This window comes from Aquila chrysaetos, chromosome 2, assembly GCF_900496995.4.
Source record: "Aquila chrysaetos chrysaetos chromosome 2, bAquChr1.4, whole genome shotgun sequence".
In the NCBI taxonomy this organism is placed as follows: domain Eukaryota; kingdom Metazoa; phylum Chordata; class Aves; order Accipitriformes; family Accipitridae; genus Aquila; species Aquila chrysaetos.
This window is the reverse complement of record NC_044005.1, coordinates 29282329-29299370: the sequence shown is the minus strand read 5'-3', so window position 1 is coordinate 29299370 and position 17042 is coordinate 29282329. Positions and strand designations below refer to the sequence as shown.

At 37.5% G+C, this 17042-nt stretch overlaps 1 protein-coding gene across 22 annotated transcripts in view; it reads right to left on the bottom strand.

Annotated features, from left to right (window-relative positions):
* The window catches only part of RALGAPA1 (Ral GTPase activating protein catalytic subunit alpha 1), a 135898-nt gene that overhangs the window by 63678 nt on the left and 55178 nt on the right, over positions 1 to 17042 (bottom strand). For 19 of the 22 annotated variants that reach the window (XR_003926575.2, XM_041128125.1, XM_030036617.2 and 16 more), the window contains 9 exons: positions 15708 to 15884; positions 12107 to 12259; positions 10372 to 10565; positions 10148 to 10246; positions 9880 to 10035; positions 8262 to 8390; positions 7171 to 7296; positions 5859 to 5917; positions 2085 to 2193 (listed from right to left, as the gene is read on the bottom strand). Coding sequence is in view for 21 of the 22 variants with exons in the window: in XM_041128125.1 (XP_040984059.1) it covers positions 2085 to 2193; positions 5859 to 5917; positions 7171 to 7296; positions 8262 to 8390; positions 9880 to 10035; positions 10148 to 10246; positions 10372 to 10565; positions 12107 to 12259; positions 15708 to 15884 (1202 nt within the window). In the remaining variant the exon portion in view is untranslated. The remainder of the gene's footprint in view (positions 1 to 2084; positions 2194 to 5858; positions 5918 to 7170; positions 7297 to 8261; positions 8391 to 9879; positions 10036 to 10147; positions 10247 to 10371; positions 10566 to 12106; positions 12260 to 15707; positions 15885 to 17042) is intronic. The other 3 variants (XM_030036579.2, XM_041128149.1, XM_030036677.2) reach the window with 1 other exon arrangement.

Genomic DNA, 17042 nt, shown 5'->3' with positions numbered 1-17042 from the left:
CTTTACTTCTCACCAAAATTAAGAGGTCTCATTATTCCCTTTCAACAGGTAGTTTATTCACATAAACTTTGATGCCAACTCTTGACCTGTCTTTGGATGCAGATTTTTTCTAGCAGGTACTGGCCTGAATGACATGTCCTGGAATGAGCATAGAAAAGCACTTTGCCACAGGAAATCAAACAGCCGCCAGTGCTTCCATGCATGCGGCAGAAGTACTCTACATCTCTCTCTAAATATCTGACCAGAGCTGAGAAGCAATACTGCATAATGCAATGGCTCTCAAACTCAGAATAGAACAGGCACAGAATGTAGTGAGGACATGGGGATAATGGGATCTGGTTGGTGGAGGAAAGAAGAGGGCAGGTGAGCAAGAAGTACGAGAAGCTTTGGGATACTTCTGCTTGTCCTTTGCATTTATCACCTTCCCACTTTCTTCCCTGTCCCCCTCTTACACTAGATGCTCTGCTCAGTCTGGTAGCCAAAGAGTACAAGGCAGCAATTTGGCTTGGGACAGGCTTTTTGCATATGATGGGAGATGGCTCACAAAACTGGGATCCCTTCCAGTTACCCCTCTACCCTGGCCCTTCCCTTTTGTAATGTGTCAGGAGAATGCACCATGGAGGCTTTAAGAGTACTATTAATCAGAGCTGGGGAACCCAGGATGCCAATTAGTGAGCAATGTGACCTCCCTCGGCATCCTTGTCTAGTCTAGACAGGAGACACAAATGCTGGAGAAGGAAAGACTCCGATGTTTCTGTACTCCAGTGTCTTTGTATGGATCTGTACTGGCTGCATACAGGGGGGCCTCTGTGAGAATAGGTTAGGGGCTGCCCCATGCCAGACACAGGAGGGTCCAGCCAGCTCTGCAACAGACCCACCAAAGAAAGCAGCTGAGCCCATGTGCCAAGTGTGTGGCGCCTTCATGAAAACATATTTAAGAAAGGGCAAAAATGCCACACAGGCAGAGAAGGGGCTGGGGGAGGGAGGAAGGAACAATAAACAGCTGGCAAACATGAAAGCCAAAGGAGGAGGACGGGGAGAAAGTGCTCCAGGTGCTGGAGCAGAGATCCCCCTGCAGCCTTGGAAAAGACCATGCTGGAGGAGATATCCACACTGCAGCTGTGGAATACCCCACACTGCAGCACTGGATATTTCCTGAAGGAACTGCAGTCCACAGACAGCCCACATTGGAGCAGGCTTATCCTGAAGGACTGCAGCTAGTGGGAGGACCCACACTGGAACAGGGAGGAAGGAGTGGCAGACAGGAACTGTTATGGACTGACCATAACTCCCCATTCCCATCCCCTGTGCACTACTTGGGAGAGGGCAGGAGGAGACAGCAAAGTTGGGAACAAAGGAGTGAAGTTGAGCCTGGGAAAAGGGGACGGTGGGGAAAGGTGGCGTTTTAAATTTTGACTTTCTCATTGCCCAAATTATCTTAATTAAAATTAAATTAAATTTCCCCAAGTCAAATCTGTTTTGCCCATGATGGTAGCTGGTAAGCATTCTCCCTGTCTTCATCTTGACCCGCAAGATTTTTCATCCTGTTTTCTCCCCCTGTCTTGCTGAGGAGGGGGAGTGAGTAAGCGGCTGGGTGGGAGTTTGGCCCTTATCCAAGGTTAATCCACCACAGGCTCCTAGATCTAGTTACACTCAGATGCGGAAAATCCTGCTGGAAGCTTGGGTCCAGGATGTGGGAAGGGGTATAGCTGGACAAAGTTGGGCAAAGCCAGTAGTGGTTTTGCTGGAACCTGAATTGCAAGGATTATTTATGAAAGTTGGGGTGATGGACAAACTATTATGCTCCAAAGGGTGGAGGTTAGAGTGAAGTGGCTAATGACATATATTAAGATAGCGATCCACTATCTTATTTCCCAGCACATCATTTCCTCCAAACTTAAAGAAGGGTAAAGATCTCTTTTGACAGAGTTCAGAGATCCACCAATTAAACTGAATTCAGTCTTTTGTAAGGATTGAAAATGAGACTGTGAAATGAGGATGCTAAAATGTGACCATGACTTTGAAAAGGTAAAGTATCTTTACATGTAAAGGCAATATACTTTGTAAAAGTGTTAGTCTCTCACCTTTAAAGAAACACAAATCACATTCAATGCTTCCTTGATCTGAGGATGATGTGATTCATGAACTAGCTCCTCACAGATCCAAATACCAAGGCTGCAAAGAGCAACACATCTGCAAAACAATGTTGGAGGACAAGTTCTTGAGAAACATGCTATAAGAATGCGCAATTTTTACGATTCATGGTATGTCTTGCTAAAATCTAATAAATATGTTTTTAATATTTCAAAAAGAACTACACAAAAACCTTCATAATGCTGTAACATTTAAAAATGAGAAAGAAATCCCAAGTACCCTGATGAAGGCATAGGAAAGGACAGAGGAAGCACCCTTCTGAGCAACTGAAAAATCCAAAAGACATCAAGAACTCCTGAAATCCACGTATGGGAAATTCACATATATTTTCTTAAGACAAAGTAAAAATTGTGGTGTGAGGTTCCTCCTCCCTAAATGAGATTTTGCTTATGTTTGTTTAGAGCTTCTGGGACACAGAGACAAGAGAGGGGAATGTTATTCATTCATAGATATTTACCTTCTTTTAGATTGACAATAAACAAGGATGAATAGAGGAGGGGTAGATGAATGCTAGAGACAGTGTACATATTGTGATTAAATACTTCAAATTTTGTTGTTTCTTCATTTAAAATCAGGAAATAGAAAAGTGTAGAGGTAAAGAGTATTTAGATAGATGCATTCAAATCAGCAGAGATGGATGAAATTTGTTCGGAAATGTTAAGGAGCTAGCTTAAGCAATCTCTGAATCATTAGTAATTATCTTCAAGAACACAGGCTGCAAATATATTGGAAACAACTTCAGAATTAAAAAATCCTCTGGATAAAATTGGTGAGCAGTCCAAAATCAACAAGATGAAAGCTGCTCATGGGAACTGCAAAGCATTACATCTGCGAAGGAAAAATCATATGCTAGAATAAAAACAGAAACAGAAGTGGCTATGAAGCCTGTGCTGTAGAAAAAGGATTTTAAGGCTACACAGAATCATGAAACTGCTAACAAGTAGCAAAAATTCTACATGATAGTGTAAATAAGATGTCAAACCACCCTGTTTTGTGCATTGTTGTTGAAATCTCAATTGCAAGACTGCCTCCATTACATCCTGATTAATACAATTTAAGAATAAAGACAAGCTTGAGAGAGTCTAGGAAAAAAAGCAACAAAAATAATATACACGCTTTGGGAAATATTACATATGGAGGAAAAGTTGAAGGGTCTACTGGGTCGAGATCACAACTGAGGAAGGAAATCATAAGAAATCTTCTGATGTGCAGTAAGTCACTGAAGAGTTTAGTTTCCAGCAGAAAAGATTTCTCCTATATACTGGTCACAAAAACAACCTGACTGAAAAAATAAGATAAGTATTGGAACAGTCTAAGATTTTTGTAACTTTCTTCTTGGAGAAAATTTTCAGGACCGTTTAGGCAAGCTACTGCCAGGAATGTTTTAGACATACTCCAGCCTTGGAGGAGGGGGAGCTTACAGAAGTGCTCCTGGTCCCTTTCCAATCTACACTTCTGTTATTTCCACAGTATCTGTTTCAATCCTTTTTGAACAAAAGTAAGTAAGAACATGGCATGGATTTAACAATGAACACAGTTTGTGTAAGCTGACTCAGAAAATAAACCTTTAGTATATAGAAGAGTAGACAGCTCTAAGTCCATGTTACAATTTTAAGTTTTCTTCATGCTACTGAGATCCATTCCACACCTGATGACCTACTGATGTGAAAACTATTCATGAGTTTGTGAGGTTTCTACTAAGAACACTGGTTTCGCTATCATTATTCAGAGTAGTCTCTGAAAAACTGTAGTTATGTGGCTACAATGTTGTTAGCAAAGAATCACAGCCTTAACAGAACAAGCAGGAGAAGAGAACACAGAGTTCATTAACCTATCACTTCTTTTTCAGACTGTCAGCAGCAGGAGAGAAATTTGATTAATACAGTTATTAATCTGTATAGATGGAGGTCTGAGAGTAGAACGTATTTCAGATAACTGACTTCCCTGAAGCTCAGCTGGGTCAAGTATGTAATGAAACGCAAAACATCGAGCCTCTGTGGAAGAGATAAGGAATAGAGATTTATAGCTTGGATAATAATAACAGCACTCAGACTTGCTGGAGATATAAAGCTATGTACCTAAGTTCCAAGAAATCTAAGTTTTTTCCTAGGAAACTGCAAAGACAAATAAGCCTCTATCAGTGGCTGAGCTGACATGGCAAAATCACAATGCCCATCCTGAATACGACCTCTGATAGTATCCAGGTGAATTCCGTACTGCTGTGAAGCAGATGGTATCAGAGAGGTTATTCCCAAAAGAGACAGTGGATAAACTACCACTGAGGAGTGAGGCAGTCAGGCTTCAGGAGCTGTGGAAACATCATTATCCCCACAACGAAGACATACCCATCTCTCTCCCAGAAGGAGGAGAGGGACACAGGCAACCCAAAGAGACATTGGGAATGTATTCCTTTTTAATCTTCATTTAGTGTTATTACACACAGTGGTCCAACTTCGTATTTTGGGGGCAGCATAACTCAGCTTTCTGAAAGGCTGGGCATGCACATGTGCCTGGTGCTCCTACATACACGACCTCACAGCCAGACAGGATATGGGGACATGCAGGATGTTCCCTTCCTCTTCCCAGCCACACTGCCAGAACTGAAGATGCTAATACTGTGTTCTTCAGTGCCACAAGATCAGTAATAATGTTATGAACCAAATGAATTTAAATCACCTTTTTCAAAAGCGAAGTGGAGAATGTTGTGCTTTTTGGAACTCAGTTTCATAAAAGAACATGAAAAACGAAATGAAAATTATCTCAGAACATTCCTCCCTTCCCCTGTGTTGAGAGAGATTACCAGCTCAAGTGAAGAACAGGTAAGTGGGCTGATGAAAACTGCTCTTTGTTTTCCAGCAAAACGTTTTAAGGTTCATTGAACCTATCTTTCCAATAACATTTTTCAGGCACTTGGTTCTAGTATCTTGCATTTGTTAAGTAACGTTTATTAGCTGAGCATGTACAGACACTCCACCCAAACAGACAAGGCACATAAGTGTGCTCTTCCTTGGTAGGCATTACAGATTCTTATTCCACTCCCATACACAAGACTTTATAACTGAAAGCCTCAGGGGACAGGGAAGGAGGAAAAAAATCCTAAGCAAATTAAGAAACAGAAAAGAAAACTGCTAACTATCTTCTTCTTTGAAGTTCTCTATTTGATGAAGATGCCTAAGTTTAAGCATCAGAGCAATCATTCCCAGTTTAATGCTTCATTCAGTATCTTCTGCTTCTTTTCCATACCATAAAGAAAGGCTCGTGTAGCTTGGATTATTTCTGTTTTTCTAATTAAATCACGTGGTCTAATAAAAATAACCATATCTTCCTCGTAAGTGATCTTGTCCTTAAATCAAACTAAAAAATGCCTCTCTAGTACAGAAAATCCCTGAGCCTAACACCAGGGTAGGCCGCGAGAGCATACAGCTTATATTCTTATCCATATTAACACGCTTTTCTGTCAACCACTATCAGAGAAAGGATACTGGGCTAGACGAACATTTGGTCTGACAAAAAACGTCTGTTCTGTTATTATCTTTATTGACAAACAATTTCACATTCACATGGTAGACCACAGTTTTGATAGTGGTAAAGAAAACCATGAACAAAACACATACAAACTTTTACTTTAACCTCTTCAATATATCCAACTCAAAACAGTATAATAAAGAAAAGAATCTTAATTTAGAAGCTCTTTGATGACCTACCGTGCAGGACCAGATGGCTCCTCTCTTGCTGAACTTAACACAGTTTTAATTATGAGTTCCTAAAACAAAGAGGAAAATATTCACTGGTTTACCAATAACTCCATGACATGAAGTGCATAGAAAATTAGGATTTTTTTATAGTACACACAGGTATGTTGCTTAGCTGAGTCTCTAGGTTTGTGGTCAGATGAACTGTTTGCTTACCACTGCTCCAAGCTTCTAGTCTGCCCCAGATGCTCATTATTGTGCTACCCCAAGAACATACCACAGATTACTGTCCTAATGTTGGCTGATTAACCATTTATCCAATTCTTGCCAATACATTTCCATAAAATATCAAAGCTAGGGAAAAAAAAAAAAAAAAAAAAAAGCATCCCTGAAGCTAGCTTCTGTGAATAGCCCTAAGGGTATTACATAAAGTATCTATTACCTTGAAGTTTAAACAACCCATTTTTTCCCTTCCTAAACTATATTGATTTAAAAAGTCTTTGGAAGTAGTTGCAGAACAAGTGACTACAGTGCCTTAAGAAGGATGTCAAGAAGAATTCTGACTCAACTGCAGCCCTAAAGCTGTAGGTTGCTCTCAATAAAGCTCAAGTAAACACCCATTTATGCAATAAAAATGAGAAAGAAGGAATTCAAAATCAGTCCCCAAAAGGGAGGAAGGTGTAAAGCAGTTTCTGAGCCATCATCTCTCTCTAAATTGAAACAGTTTGAAAACTTGTGGGGAGCCTTTCTTAGACATAGTAATCATACCTGACATGCATACAGCAATTAAACACACAAACTGAGCTCTGCTCAGTTTCAGTATACTGGCACACTACCCAACTCTGTGTTACGCTGGAGAGGATAAGGTCTCCATTAATCTTTGCTCTTTGTCTAAAAAGAACATACTGACGTACAGAGGTTTTCTAAAGCTCCTAGGAACACAGGCAGATTTCACCAGTTGTGAATTCCCAATAAATTAAATAATGTATCTTGAACCTCTCAATCTTCTCCTTCTCAGCTGATTAAATCTGTGAGACTGCAAAGAGCCATAATGAGAGTAGGCTTGAAAAGGTGAGATAACACATCATTTTCTTTTACAAACGTATGAAAACACTTTATTATTAAGTTAATAGCAATTATAAAGTATGTTTAGCAAGGTAAAGTTTGACAAGATTTTATGGGATCTTAAGCCTTATAATCTATTTTAAATGATTTCTGAAAAATTTTAGACTCTTAAAATTTTAGTTAATATTTCCTAGAATAACATCATATTAACCATATACTTGGTAGCTGAATACCATTCAAATATTCTTAAAATTCCTACCTTAACATCCGTAAACTGAGACACAGCAATGTCAGGAATGTTTGGGTGAAGAGCTGGTAGTTCACGATATAAATTGGGAAAACAGACTAGGGATCCTAAAAGAACTTGTGCTTCAACTCTTGGTGCCTAAAAGAAAAAAAGGTGAAGAGAAATATATATTCTTACTGCAATCAGGAAGCTGATGTTTCCAGCTGCCTATAAAGAGAACAATGGCTGAACCTCGACACAGCTATTTCCCTTCTCCTTCTGTAAATTTTGTAGAGGAGCAAACCACGACCACAGCCCCAGGGATTGCTACTCATGTACACCCCAGACTTCCATTTTCCAAGATGGTCAAAAGGAAGTACAGGAATTGTTAGGACTACAGACAAATGACTGAGCTGCTAACTAGGCTCAGGTCTTCGGTTCAGGTAGTTGAACAGGATGTGGAAAACTACGTGAGGCATTGCTGGACATGACAGCTAACAGTGTAAGAAGCTGACAGAGGTTTCAGATAGTACCTTGAGCGAAGCTGGATTTCATAGTTGGTTAAAGGGGGAATGATGTGAGAAACAGTCAAAACTCACAGACAATTCGAGGGGAGTATTGGGGAGCTTTGAGAAAGTACAGTCATGTAAGGCCAACAGCACCTAGGTAATCATATCGGTATACTATATATAAGGCTGAAGTTGCCTGGGTAACAGTATCAGAAATACATCCAAAATAGTGCAAACAGTAGCAGATTTGAGTTCTCAAACCTGATCAAAGTCATTGCATAGCAGAGATACGGAGGAATAAATATACTTTTAAAATGAAGGTACAGTCAAAATGGACATTTATTTTAAAGCGCAGATAAATGGCAGTCACAATTCTGAGAACTCTGAAGTAAAACAAGATTCTCCGCTTCAACAGCAATTTTTGCATTCTTCACATATTTTCTGTAGAGGACTTGCACGAGTAGTGTTCTAGAATAAACCACTCACAACATCCGTACTTGCTAACAATTACATTGACTACTGGGGACAAGTTAACACCTTAGTCAAGGAAAAATACTGCTCAGTTTTCTCTCAAATTCCTTGCACATAAATGAGAATGAACTGATGAATACTTACATTGAGGAAAGAAGACGCAGCCACTCTTCCTGCTGCTACAATGAAATCCATAATAAGCATGGTGGCACCAGGCAAACCAAGTGAAAAGAACTGAGGAGAGCAGTGCTTGATGATTGTATTGACAATATCCTTGCAGGAGGAAAAGGGAAAAAAGGAAAAGAAGAGTATCAACAAGATGACCAATGAATGAAAAAAAGGCAGGTATTTACCAAAGGTAGAAAGTAAAAAAGCAAGAAAGCAAATTCATTGTGGCAATTAAGACACTCATTACTGAGCGAAGAGTAGCATAAAAAGATAAATTCCTTAAGTATACTGATATTAATAGAAGTAAACTGTGGTATACTTTATAGATCAATTTACCCTTAGACCCTATTGTATGAGGTTGGTACCAGGTCACATCTTATAATCATTTACATTGCAGTTTTAAGAGTTCTATAAATGATTAACCATTCATTTAAATATGTACAGAAGAGATATAGTGACAATATGAGCTATTATACCTTCTTAACAACACACTTAAATCCTCTCCAACAAGAATCACCTGACTATAACTTTAAAAAAAGGTGTTAGCCTCTTACATATATCCATATGGAATCAAAATATAAAGAGAGAATTATAATCAAGTGGTTTATAAAATTTCTGGTATATAGTTATTCAACACAGCATACTGCATTCTTGTAGACTTAGGCAGTTTGCTAAATTAATGTAACATGATGCAATTTCTTCAAAAGTATTGGAAAAAGTATAAAATGTTTTAACTATTAAAAAACATCCCAAGTTCACAGATAGGCAAAAACATAACCCTTTTCCTCCTTTGAATAATTCTCCAATAATAGCAATAGCCAACTAAACGGCAGTATGTTATAGGAAGATTTGCAGTCCAGCAAGAAAAGCATTGTAAACTGGTTGTTAGAGGACAAAAACTGTCCATCTGTCCTATGCATAGCCATCTGTGAAATAATGTTGGACTAGTTCTATTTTGCCCAGTTAATGAAAACAGGATTGTTTGAACTTTTGATCTCCCTGTGCCTCTAACTGCTCCTCAAAAAAGTTCACAAAACCAACTTTTTCACACTTCTGATGGAAGCCTTTAAAAAGGGTGTTTAAGCCATACAATATTTTCAGACTTGCTCATATTAAAACCTATGAAAAAGATCTAGTCCCACTGATTATAGATATACTCAGTATGTCTCAGTTTGCTAGTCCCTATACTTGCTGTAGAAATAAACTACTTCAGTGTAGTGAGCACAATTTACTTTCCCTCTAGCTAAACTGTTGCATCCGGGAACAAGTAAGAACAGTAGACCTTAGAGAGATCTGCTTCCTTCTCTTTCTTTTCTTGCATGCTTCAATCTGTAACATACAATCAGTAGAAAAATGAAAGAGTACCTTTTCTGCCCTTGTATTTGCTTGAAATGGACTACGAAAAAAGCACTTCTGATTACAACCAAGAACATGAGGGCCATTTACCAAAGTTTAGAAAAAGTATCAGTCACATAACTATTTTCAAAGACAAAGTTAAATTAGTCACCTGAAAATCCATTCACTATTTTTGATAAAACAATTTTATTTTTAGTTATACTATTTATATTAACCTGAATTTCATAATTAAACTTACTTGATCAACATGAAGAAGTCCACAGTGCATTATATTGTAGAAATGAGTTAAAAAATCCCTGTTTGGAGAAACATCTTGTCTTCGCTTCATTGTCTTACAAATGAGTTTATAAGCATGTAGCTTTCCTTGTTTGTATTTATCAGTCAGCATTGTTGCCTACAGTTTTAGAATGATATTTATTATTCATAAATTAAAAAATTACATTAAACACTCTTCTACACCTACATGAGCTTTTATTTCTGTTTCACTGCTCAGTGCTCAAATTTACCTTGAACAGCCATGGTGTTAGGATTCTCAGTGGTGGAATTAAAACTGGTGGAGATGGTGAAGTTAGGTTATCTGTTGAAATACCAAGATTGTCTCTTATCTGCAATTATTAAAAACAAACCAAAAAGATAAACATTTAAGGGAAATATATTAAGGTGGTGGTTTTTTCCTTCTGAAAATCCTGCCCTATCAGGTCAGGTTGGAGAAGAGGTTCAGTTCTTTTACCTTGGCCAGATTCTGCCACAGTTCACACAGGTAATCAAAAACCTGGGCATGAATCTCTGGATCCATGATGCTGTTGACGTCTCCCAAAATTCCTAGCATTCGCCTCCACATCACAGTAGCAACATCTGCATGCCATCCTGTAAGCGTTCCCCCAGCCATCACGCTGCAACATTCTGAGGGGAATTCACTAGTTTCTGTAATGGAAGAAAAAAGTATAGTGAGACCTACCTCTCCAGAAGAAGAAAAGTTCTGATATAACTATTACATACATAGTTTTCTTAAAACCAAAAGGAAAAAAAAGATCAGGCTTTCAGAGTAAGATATTTCTTACCCATTCAGCCACCTCAACGCTGGATATGTTTAACTATATGTCTATTATCAAACTCTGTAGAGGAAGAATTGTCCTGTTTCTTATATTCTTTCCATAAATAACATTTAAGGTCGCTACTGGAGCCCTAATAAGGATCTGATGGACCTAGTAAGGCCCCTCCTTTTGTAAGTGCTGCCTTACACTCTTTGGAGTCAATGATGTATCTCCAGAACTCCAGTTGCCTGCTTTCAAGTAAAATTACATTTCAACTTTACATTTTTCCCAACAAAACAGAAAGACTATTTTCCTTAGAATCTACTAGGAATGTATTTCATTGCAAATTGAAGAGAAAGGTGAGAGTAAACTTGTCTTAGGCTACTGTTCTTTAAGCAGTAAATTTGTATGAGTGGAGAGGCAACATTCAGTAACCTAGCACCACAGTCTAACTCTCACCTAGCTCTCTCTACACATCAGCGTTATACGAATGAACATTCTTTTTTAGGTGGAAGGTGATTAATCTAGTTTGTCCATACAAAGAAAACTTCAATAGATTACGATGGCTATGGTCTACTCGGCTCTCACTTACCTAGCTAAACAGCCACACTAAACTAGCTAACGAGCCACAGTTTTAAAGCAGCAGGCATCCAGAATCTCCTTTCCGCCCCCTCAGACAGATTTTCAAAACACCTCAGCACTAGAATTTGCTGACATCTTCTGAAAATCTCGCAGCTCCCACAGGCATACAAAATCAAAATTAAATCTGAATTCAGCCTAATCATATAGCCTCTTCTTTTGAAGATCTGGACCACTGTGGTAGAGACACTAATGGTTTCTAGGTCGTAGAGTTCAAAGTACAAAGCAAAATGATGATATTTCTGTCTATCAGTAGGCCACTTAAAGGAAAAGAGTCTCAAATATACATCAGACACTCTTCTGTTTCCATGAGACCAAATAAGGGAGAAATGGGAACTTATTATTTACAAAGTGAATGTATCCTAGAATTCAATAGCTAAGATAGCTGAAGTAAATTATAAATTTGTTTAAATATGAAAGGGAAAAGAATCAAACTTCCAAGGACAACTTATAACATTACTTTAAAATTATGTCTTATTATTTGTACATCAATGATAAAACAGTCCATGGCAGGGCCACATACTAGATTAAGCTGCCACGACTCTAAGCATCAAAAAGAACAATTATAAATGTGTGGACTATTAATCCACTGCTAACAGTTCCAATGAAATGCAAGATAAAATGCAAAAGGTTTTTGTTTGCTTTTAAATCACCATAATTAAATGTTTTTCAAAGTGCAGATGAAATAGCCTTGTACAGGATTGTCTACAACTAATGTGATACTAGCAACTTCACTATATGGCATTGGAAAGAAAGAAAGAAGTTGTTTATATTTTCTATTCCAGATATTGCCTAGGTCATCTGGCGTCTGTAAAACAGAGTGGTGGAGCTTCTCATCCAGCTGCAGATCCTTCTGCTCAATATGATCTGCATGAAGAGTGGCAGGAGAGGGTGTCTGTGATCGGGATCCAAGAGCAGATTGGATTGGAGAAGCACTTTCAGACCCTGCAAATGCAATTTTTAACAGTTACCTTAAAAGCCTTTTCTATTTTCTTGAGCTACTGAAACGTTGTCTAAACATAGCATTAAAAGAAAACTGAACTACTTCTATATATCAAATCTGGGCAAAAAAGATATAAAAACTGTAAGCAGATGTCCCTGTGAATGGTGCTCTGAAAGAAAACTAATTACATGCAGGAAAGCTGAGTGATGAACATCAAAATCAGATAGGTAAATGGATTAACAGAGCTCTATTTTAGGTCCAAATAATTTTAAATGTGTTTGTTCTGCAGCACTTTCAGTGTTCTGAACCAGTCAAATTTCTCTCCACATTCCCTCACCTAAATTTCTCTCCAGCAAAGCATTTAAGCAGAAATTTTCCTGGATCAAGTGCTCTTCAAGGTTTACGGATGCATACATGTTTATTTACAAATAAAAGCTCAAACCAGTAACAGACAATTTTTGATGTTTATCTGCCAATTGGGCTATGAAAATCCATATGAAGGGAAAGTTCTGTAAAGTTAGAGGAATGTTATTTCCTCTAAGACAGGAAAATACAAGTGTTTGAATGGCAGTGCTGCAAAGGCATTTTTTCCATGATCACCACTGAGCAGCATCCTCTCCAGGCAACTATTTGTTCTCCTCTACCAAGAGATCTGTGGAGAGGGAGCAGGTACTTGTACTTTTCTTCTGCACTACCTTAGTTCCACTTCCTGAATTTGCCTAATGATCATTATAAAAAGCTGAGTTTGGTCAGAACAGTCAGATGGCAGAAAAAAAGAAAACAGATATTCACCACATACTTCCCTACACATCAGCACAATGGAAGAATTCAAACCTATTAATTTTAACTCTTAGATAAATGTAACTGAGACCCAAAAATATTATAATATATGTGAAGTTCAGTATTGGAGATAAACTGAACTTTAGGGACAGCAATGAAAAACTGAGTCTTTTAAAATAGTAATTTTCTCAAATTATTGGCTGCGAAGTGTTCTTTCTTGTAAAGCAACAAATTTAAATAACTTGACAGAAAATGTCAGTGTTACCAGAACAGAAATTGTGGTAAACAAACTTCATTACATTGTTAAACTGCAAAGGTCCCTATCTCATTTAAATGGCAAAGGCAATGAAGCTTTTACCATCAATTTAAATCAACACCTTTGTGCAGGAGAGCTGGACACTACTGCTTCACACACAGACTACTGTTTAACGGCAACAGGTAATTATACTCTCCTCTCGCCACTGACCACTTGTTTTCCACATGCTAACAAAGATAATGTAAAATACACACTTAAAAGCTGTTCAAAGAAATACTTTCCTACTTCTCTTCCATTCTGCTCGTTAAGTGGGAATGGATGAAAGCAGATCAAGAGAAAGAGTGAGAAAGAGTGATGGGGAAGAGAGAAAGCAAGGGAGAGTGGGATAGAGAGGAAAGGAAAGGGAATGAGATGGTGAGAAAGAGCGGGCAGGGGAGGGAGGGAAACAGACCTTCATATGATGAAAGAGAATGGACTGAAATAATTATGGAAAATTTGCTGAACTACTGGAGTCTTCTAAGAAGCACTAAAAGATACTCCAGCATATGTGGATCCAAATTTGACTGAGACTACTATGGGTTCAACTTGTTCTAGGACTAGTAAACAGAAACCAATAGTAAACTCAATCATTTGCTAAGAATATGAAATAATGCCTACATGCCAAGAAATTTGCCTCCCAAAAACCTTCACAGCAAAACTATTTAGAAAAAAGTAGTCTTCTAAGCAGCAGAACCACTGAAAACTTGTTTCTTACGAGCATGTTTTGAGGTTGAGTTTCTGCATGGGTTTGCTGGTATCTAATACAGTGAATTCATGTTGCAGCCTCCCTGTCATGGGACTCTACATACATGCAATTTTCACTAGAGAGCTGCCTATCTTTCATAAAACTTCAAAAAAAATAGTGTCCTTCTGTTTTCTTCTATGTCAATTTAGCAGAAATTAGACAATGGGCTCCAACATTGTTGGGGACATGGAACAGTCACACAGAGACAGACAGTGTAATTGCACAAGTCTTGCTTCCTCAGGAAACCCAGCTAAATACATGTGACACACAAAAGCTGCCTCTCTAAAACAGTGGTCCAAACAACAAGAAAAGACAGCCACAGAATCTCTCAATGGACAACTCAGTCATTAATTGCAATCTTATCAATTCAATTATAGTGCAAACTTGGACAAAAATATGAAACAGTAATGAAATTATTCACATATAAAAACAAGCAAACAGAAAAAGAACAGATTTTCTGTGGGGACTTTCAACAAGCACACTGCAAAGGTAAAAATGAAGAGAACAAAAGTCAAGCTGAACATTGTTGAACAAGCTGAACAACAATGTCCAAGAAAGCTCATACATGCTTCTTTCAGCAGAAAGGCAATTTTAGAAAGTGAAAATTGTGGCAGGAGAAGTAAAGAAGTCTTTCAATATCTCTGAAAATGCAGAGTTTGATTCTTACAGAGAACAAGACACTGAATATAGGTATAAGTTTTCACAGGTAAACAGGTACTTGTTCCCAAGGTTGTAACAGGAATGGTAGTGCATAACAGTCATGGAACAAGGAGTGTGAAGACGACTATGGACGTCTTTACTTCTCATTTACAAAATCTGGCAAGAGACCGTTCTTCCAAATGCTCCTCAGAGAGGAAGATTCTCTCTTTCAGAAAGGAGCCCATTCAATTTGGATTAACTGCATCACTTGGTGGTTGCTAACTGAATTGTTATTCTCCCTCTCAAGAAACAGTTGCAAAGTAAACTGGTGGAGCCTCAAGCTCATCAACTGAGGGGCTGTGAAATACTGCTTCCTTAACAGGCTTACTTTTCCATGAAAACAACAGGGAAGGTACTAAACGAAAAAGAATTCTTAAGTTACACAAATGAAACTGATCTTACATGGCACAGTAACTAACATTTTGCATACTAAAAGCTCCCAGTTACACAACAGACAATATAGAGAGAGGTTAAGATGGATGTATATAAAAGAATCCCATGATGCTTCAGTGTGATACACTGGTTTGAAAGTGCACTGTCAAAGCCTTCCAAGGAAAAAAAACTCTTCCTGAAAATCAGCTATTTGACTACTAGTAATAGAAGGATACTTGTAAGAAATCTAGCATACATTATGGGATAAGAGTTTTCTCCCTGGTAATTGTATAGATTTTTCTCATGAAGGGTTTAAAATACATTTAGCACCAAGCCAAGGATCATATGGGTAACTACGTCAGACAAAGGTTTTCCACTCATGTTATTTCACACACTACTTTTCAATAGCAATCAAAAAATAATTGAAATCCAAGAATCATCTTATATAGAGTATAGATTCATTGCAGAAGCTGGAACTTGCATTCTTCAGGATGGGTGGAAAATTTCTGAAATAAATGTTTTTTTTTTTTTTTTACTTTTTTTTTTTTAACTACTTTACCAGTAATAGTTGCAGCTTCAGCAGACAATGGTTGCTGATTGAGACTACTTGTTTCTGAATCTATGTGGAGTGTAGTTAGACTGGCCACTTCTTGCTCCTCGGCGCTCTGTTGCTGTCCTGAAATTGCATCAACGTCAGTGGAAGCTGGCGTCCCTGCCTCAGTGCCAAAGCTGAAATCTGTATGAGGAAATCACTGTATTAACTTACAATCTAGAAATACCACTAATATAAAAATCCAAAGCTCAGGACCTCCAAAATCCTCCATGGAAAACTTGTACGTACATCTCCTATGCTACTAACACACAGTTGCAAAATTTACATAAAATGTAACAGCAGAAACTAATTGACTATTATGAATATTCTCATTTCTGTCACAAAACTGTGACTGTACTTCTGCAGAAGGTATTCCTATTGCATGTCCTGTATTCTGTTTAGTTGCTGTAAGTGCACCTACATGAGACTAAAGTAAAAATAATGGAAACATACATTAAGGAATTTATTTGCAAGCTGGAAGAAATATCCAAGCTCATTGTTAAAGCACTAACTTCAAACTAAAAATATTATGGCAAATGATATTCTAACAAACAGCTTTTACAACACTAAAAAAAAAGCATCACACTGAAATGTAGGTTTAAATACCATCAGATAGTTGCATAACATCTACATATCTAAAATTTGTAACTTCTTCAATAAATTCTACCATAATAAACATTATTTCTCTCTTACATAATACATGAAGTCATAATTCCTAGCAAACATAATGACCCCTTCTGTTGAACAAGAGTGGGAATGGATAAATTAAATGAATGAAAAGCATTATGTTATTACACAAAGCATATTAATTTTACCAAACACACTAATTTTACCATGATATTACATTTAGTATCTCGACTAATCTATAGCTACACAAAGACCACCGTAAAAATATCAGAAGCCCTTCTTTAAGTTTTACCTAAATATTTTCAAAAGAACTAAAATAACTTCCAAAATAAGTAACCTTTCATTTTTATATTTTATACAAAACAGACGGATACACTCCAGGGAGAAGAGAATATTGCTTTCTAACTTCTGTTCACTGTTGTTCTGCTTTTTGCACAGTAGTATTCCAGTGCTGTTTTGTTTAGTATACTATAAACACAATAGCCTCTCTCAAGAACTCTGTTTGCTCCATTAACTTGCTGATGATTTCAATGGGAAATCAAAATAAGCTCACTTTACAGAAAACTGCTGGCATACAACTTTACCAAAAAAAAGAAAAAAAAAAAAAAAAAAAAAAAAAAAAAAAAAAAAAAAAAAAAAAAAAAAAAAAAAAAAAAAAAAAAAAAAAAAAAAAAA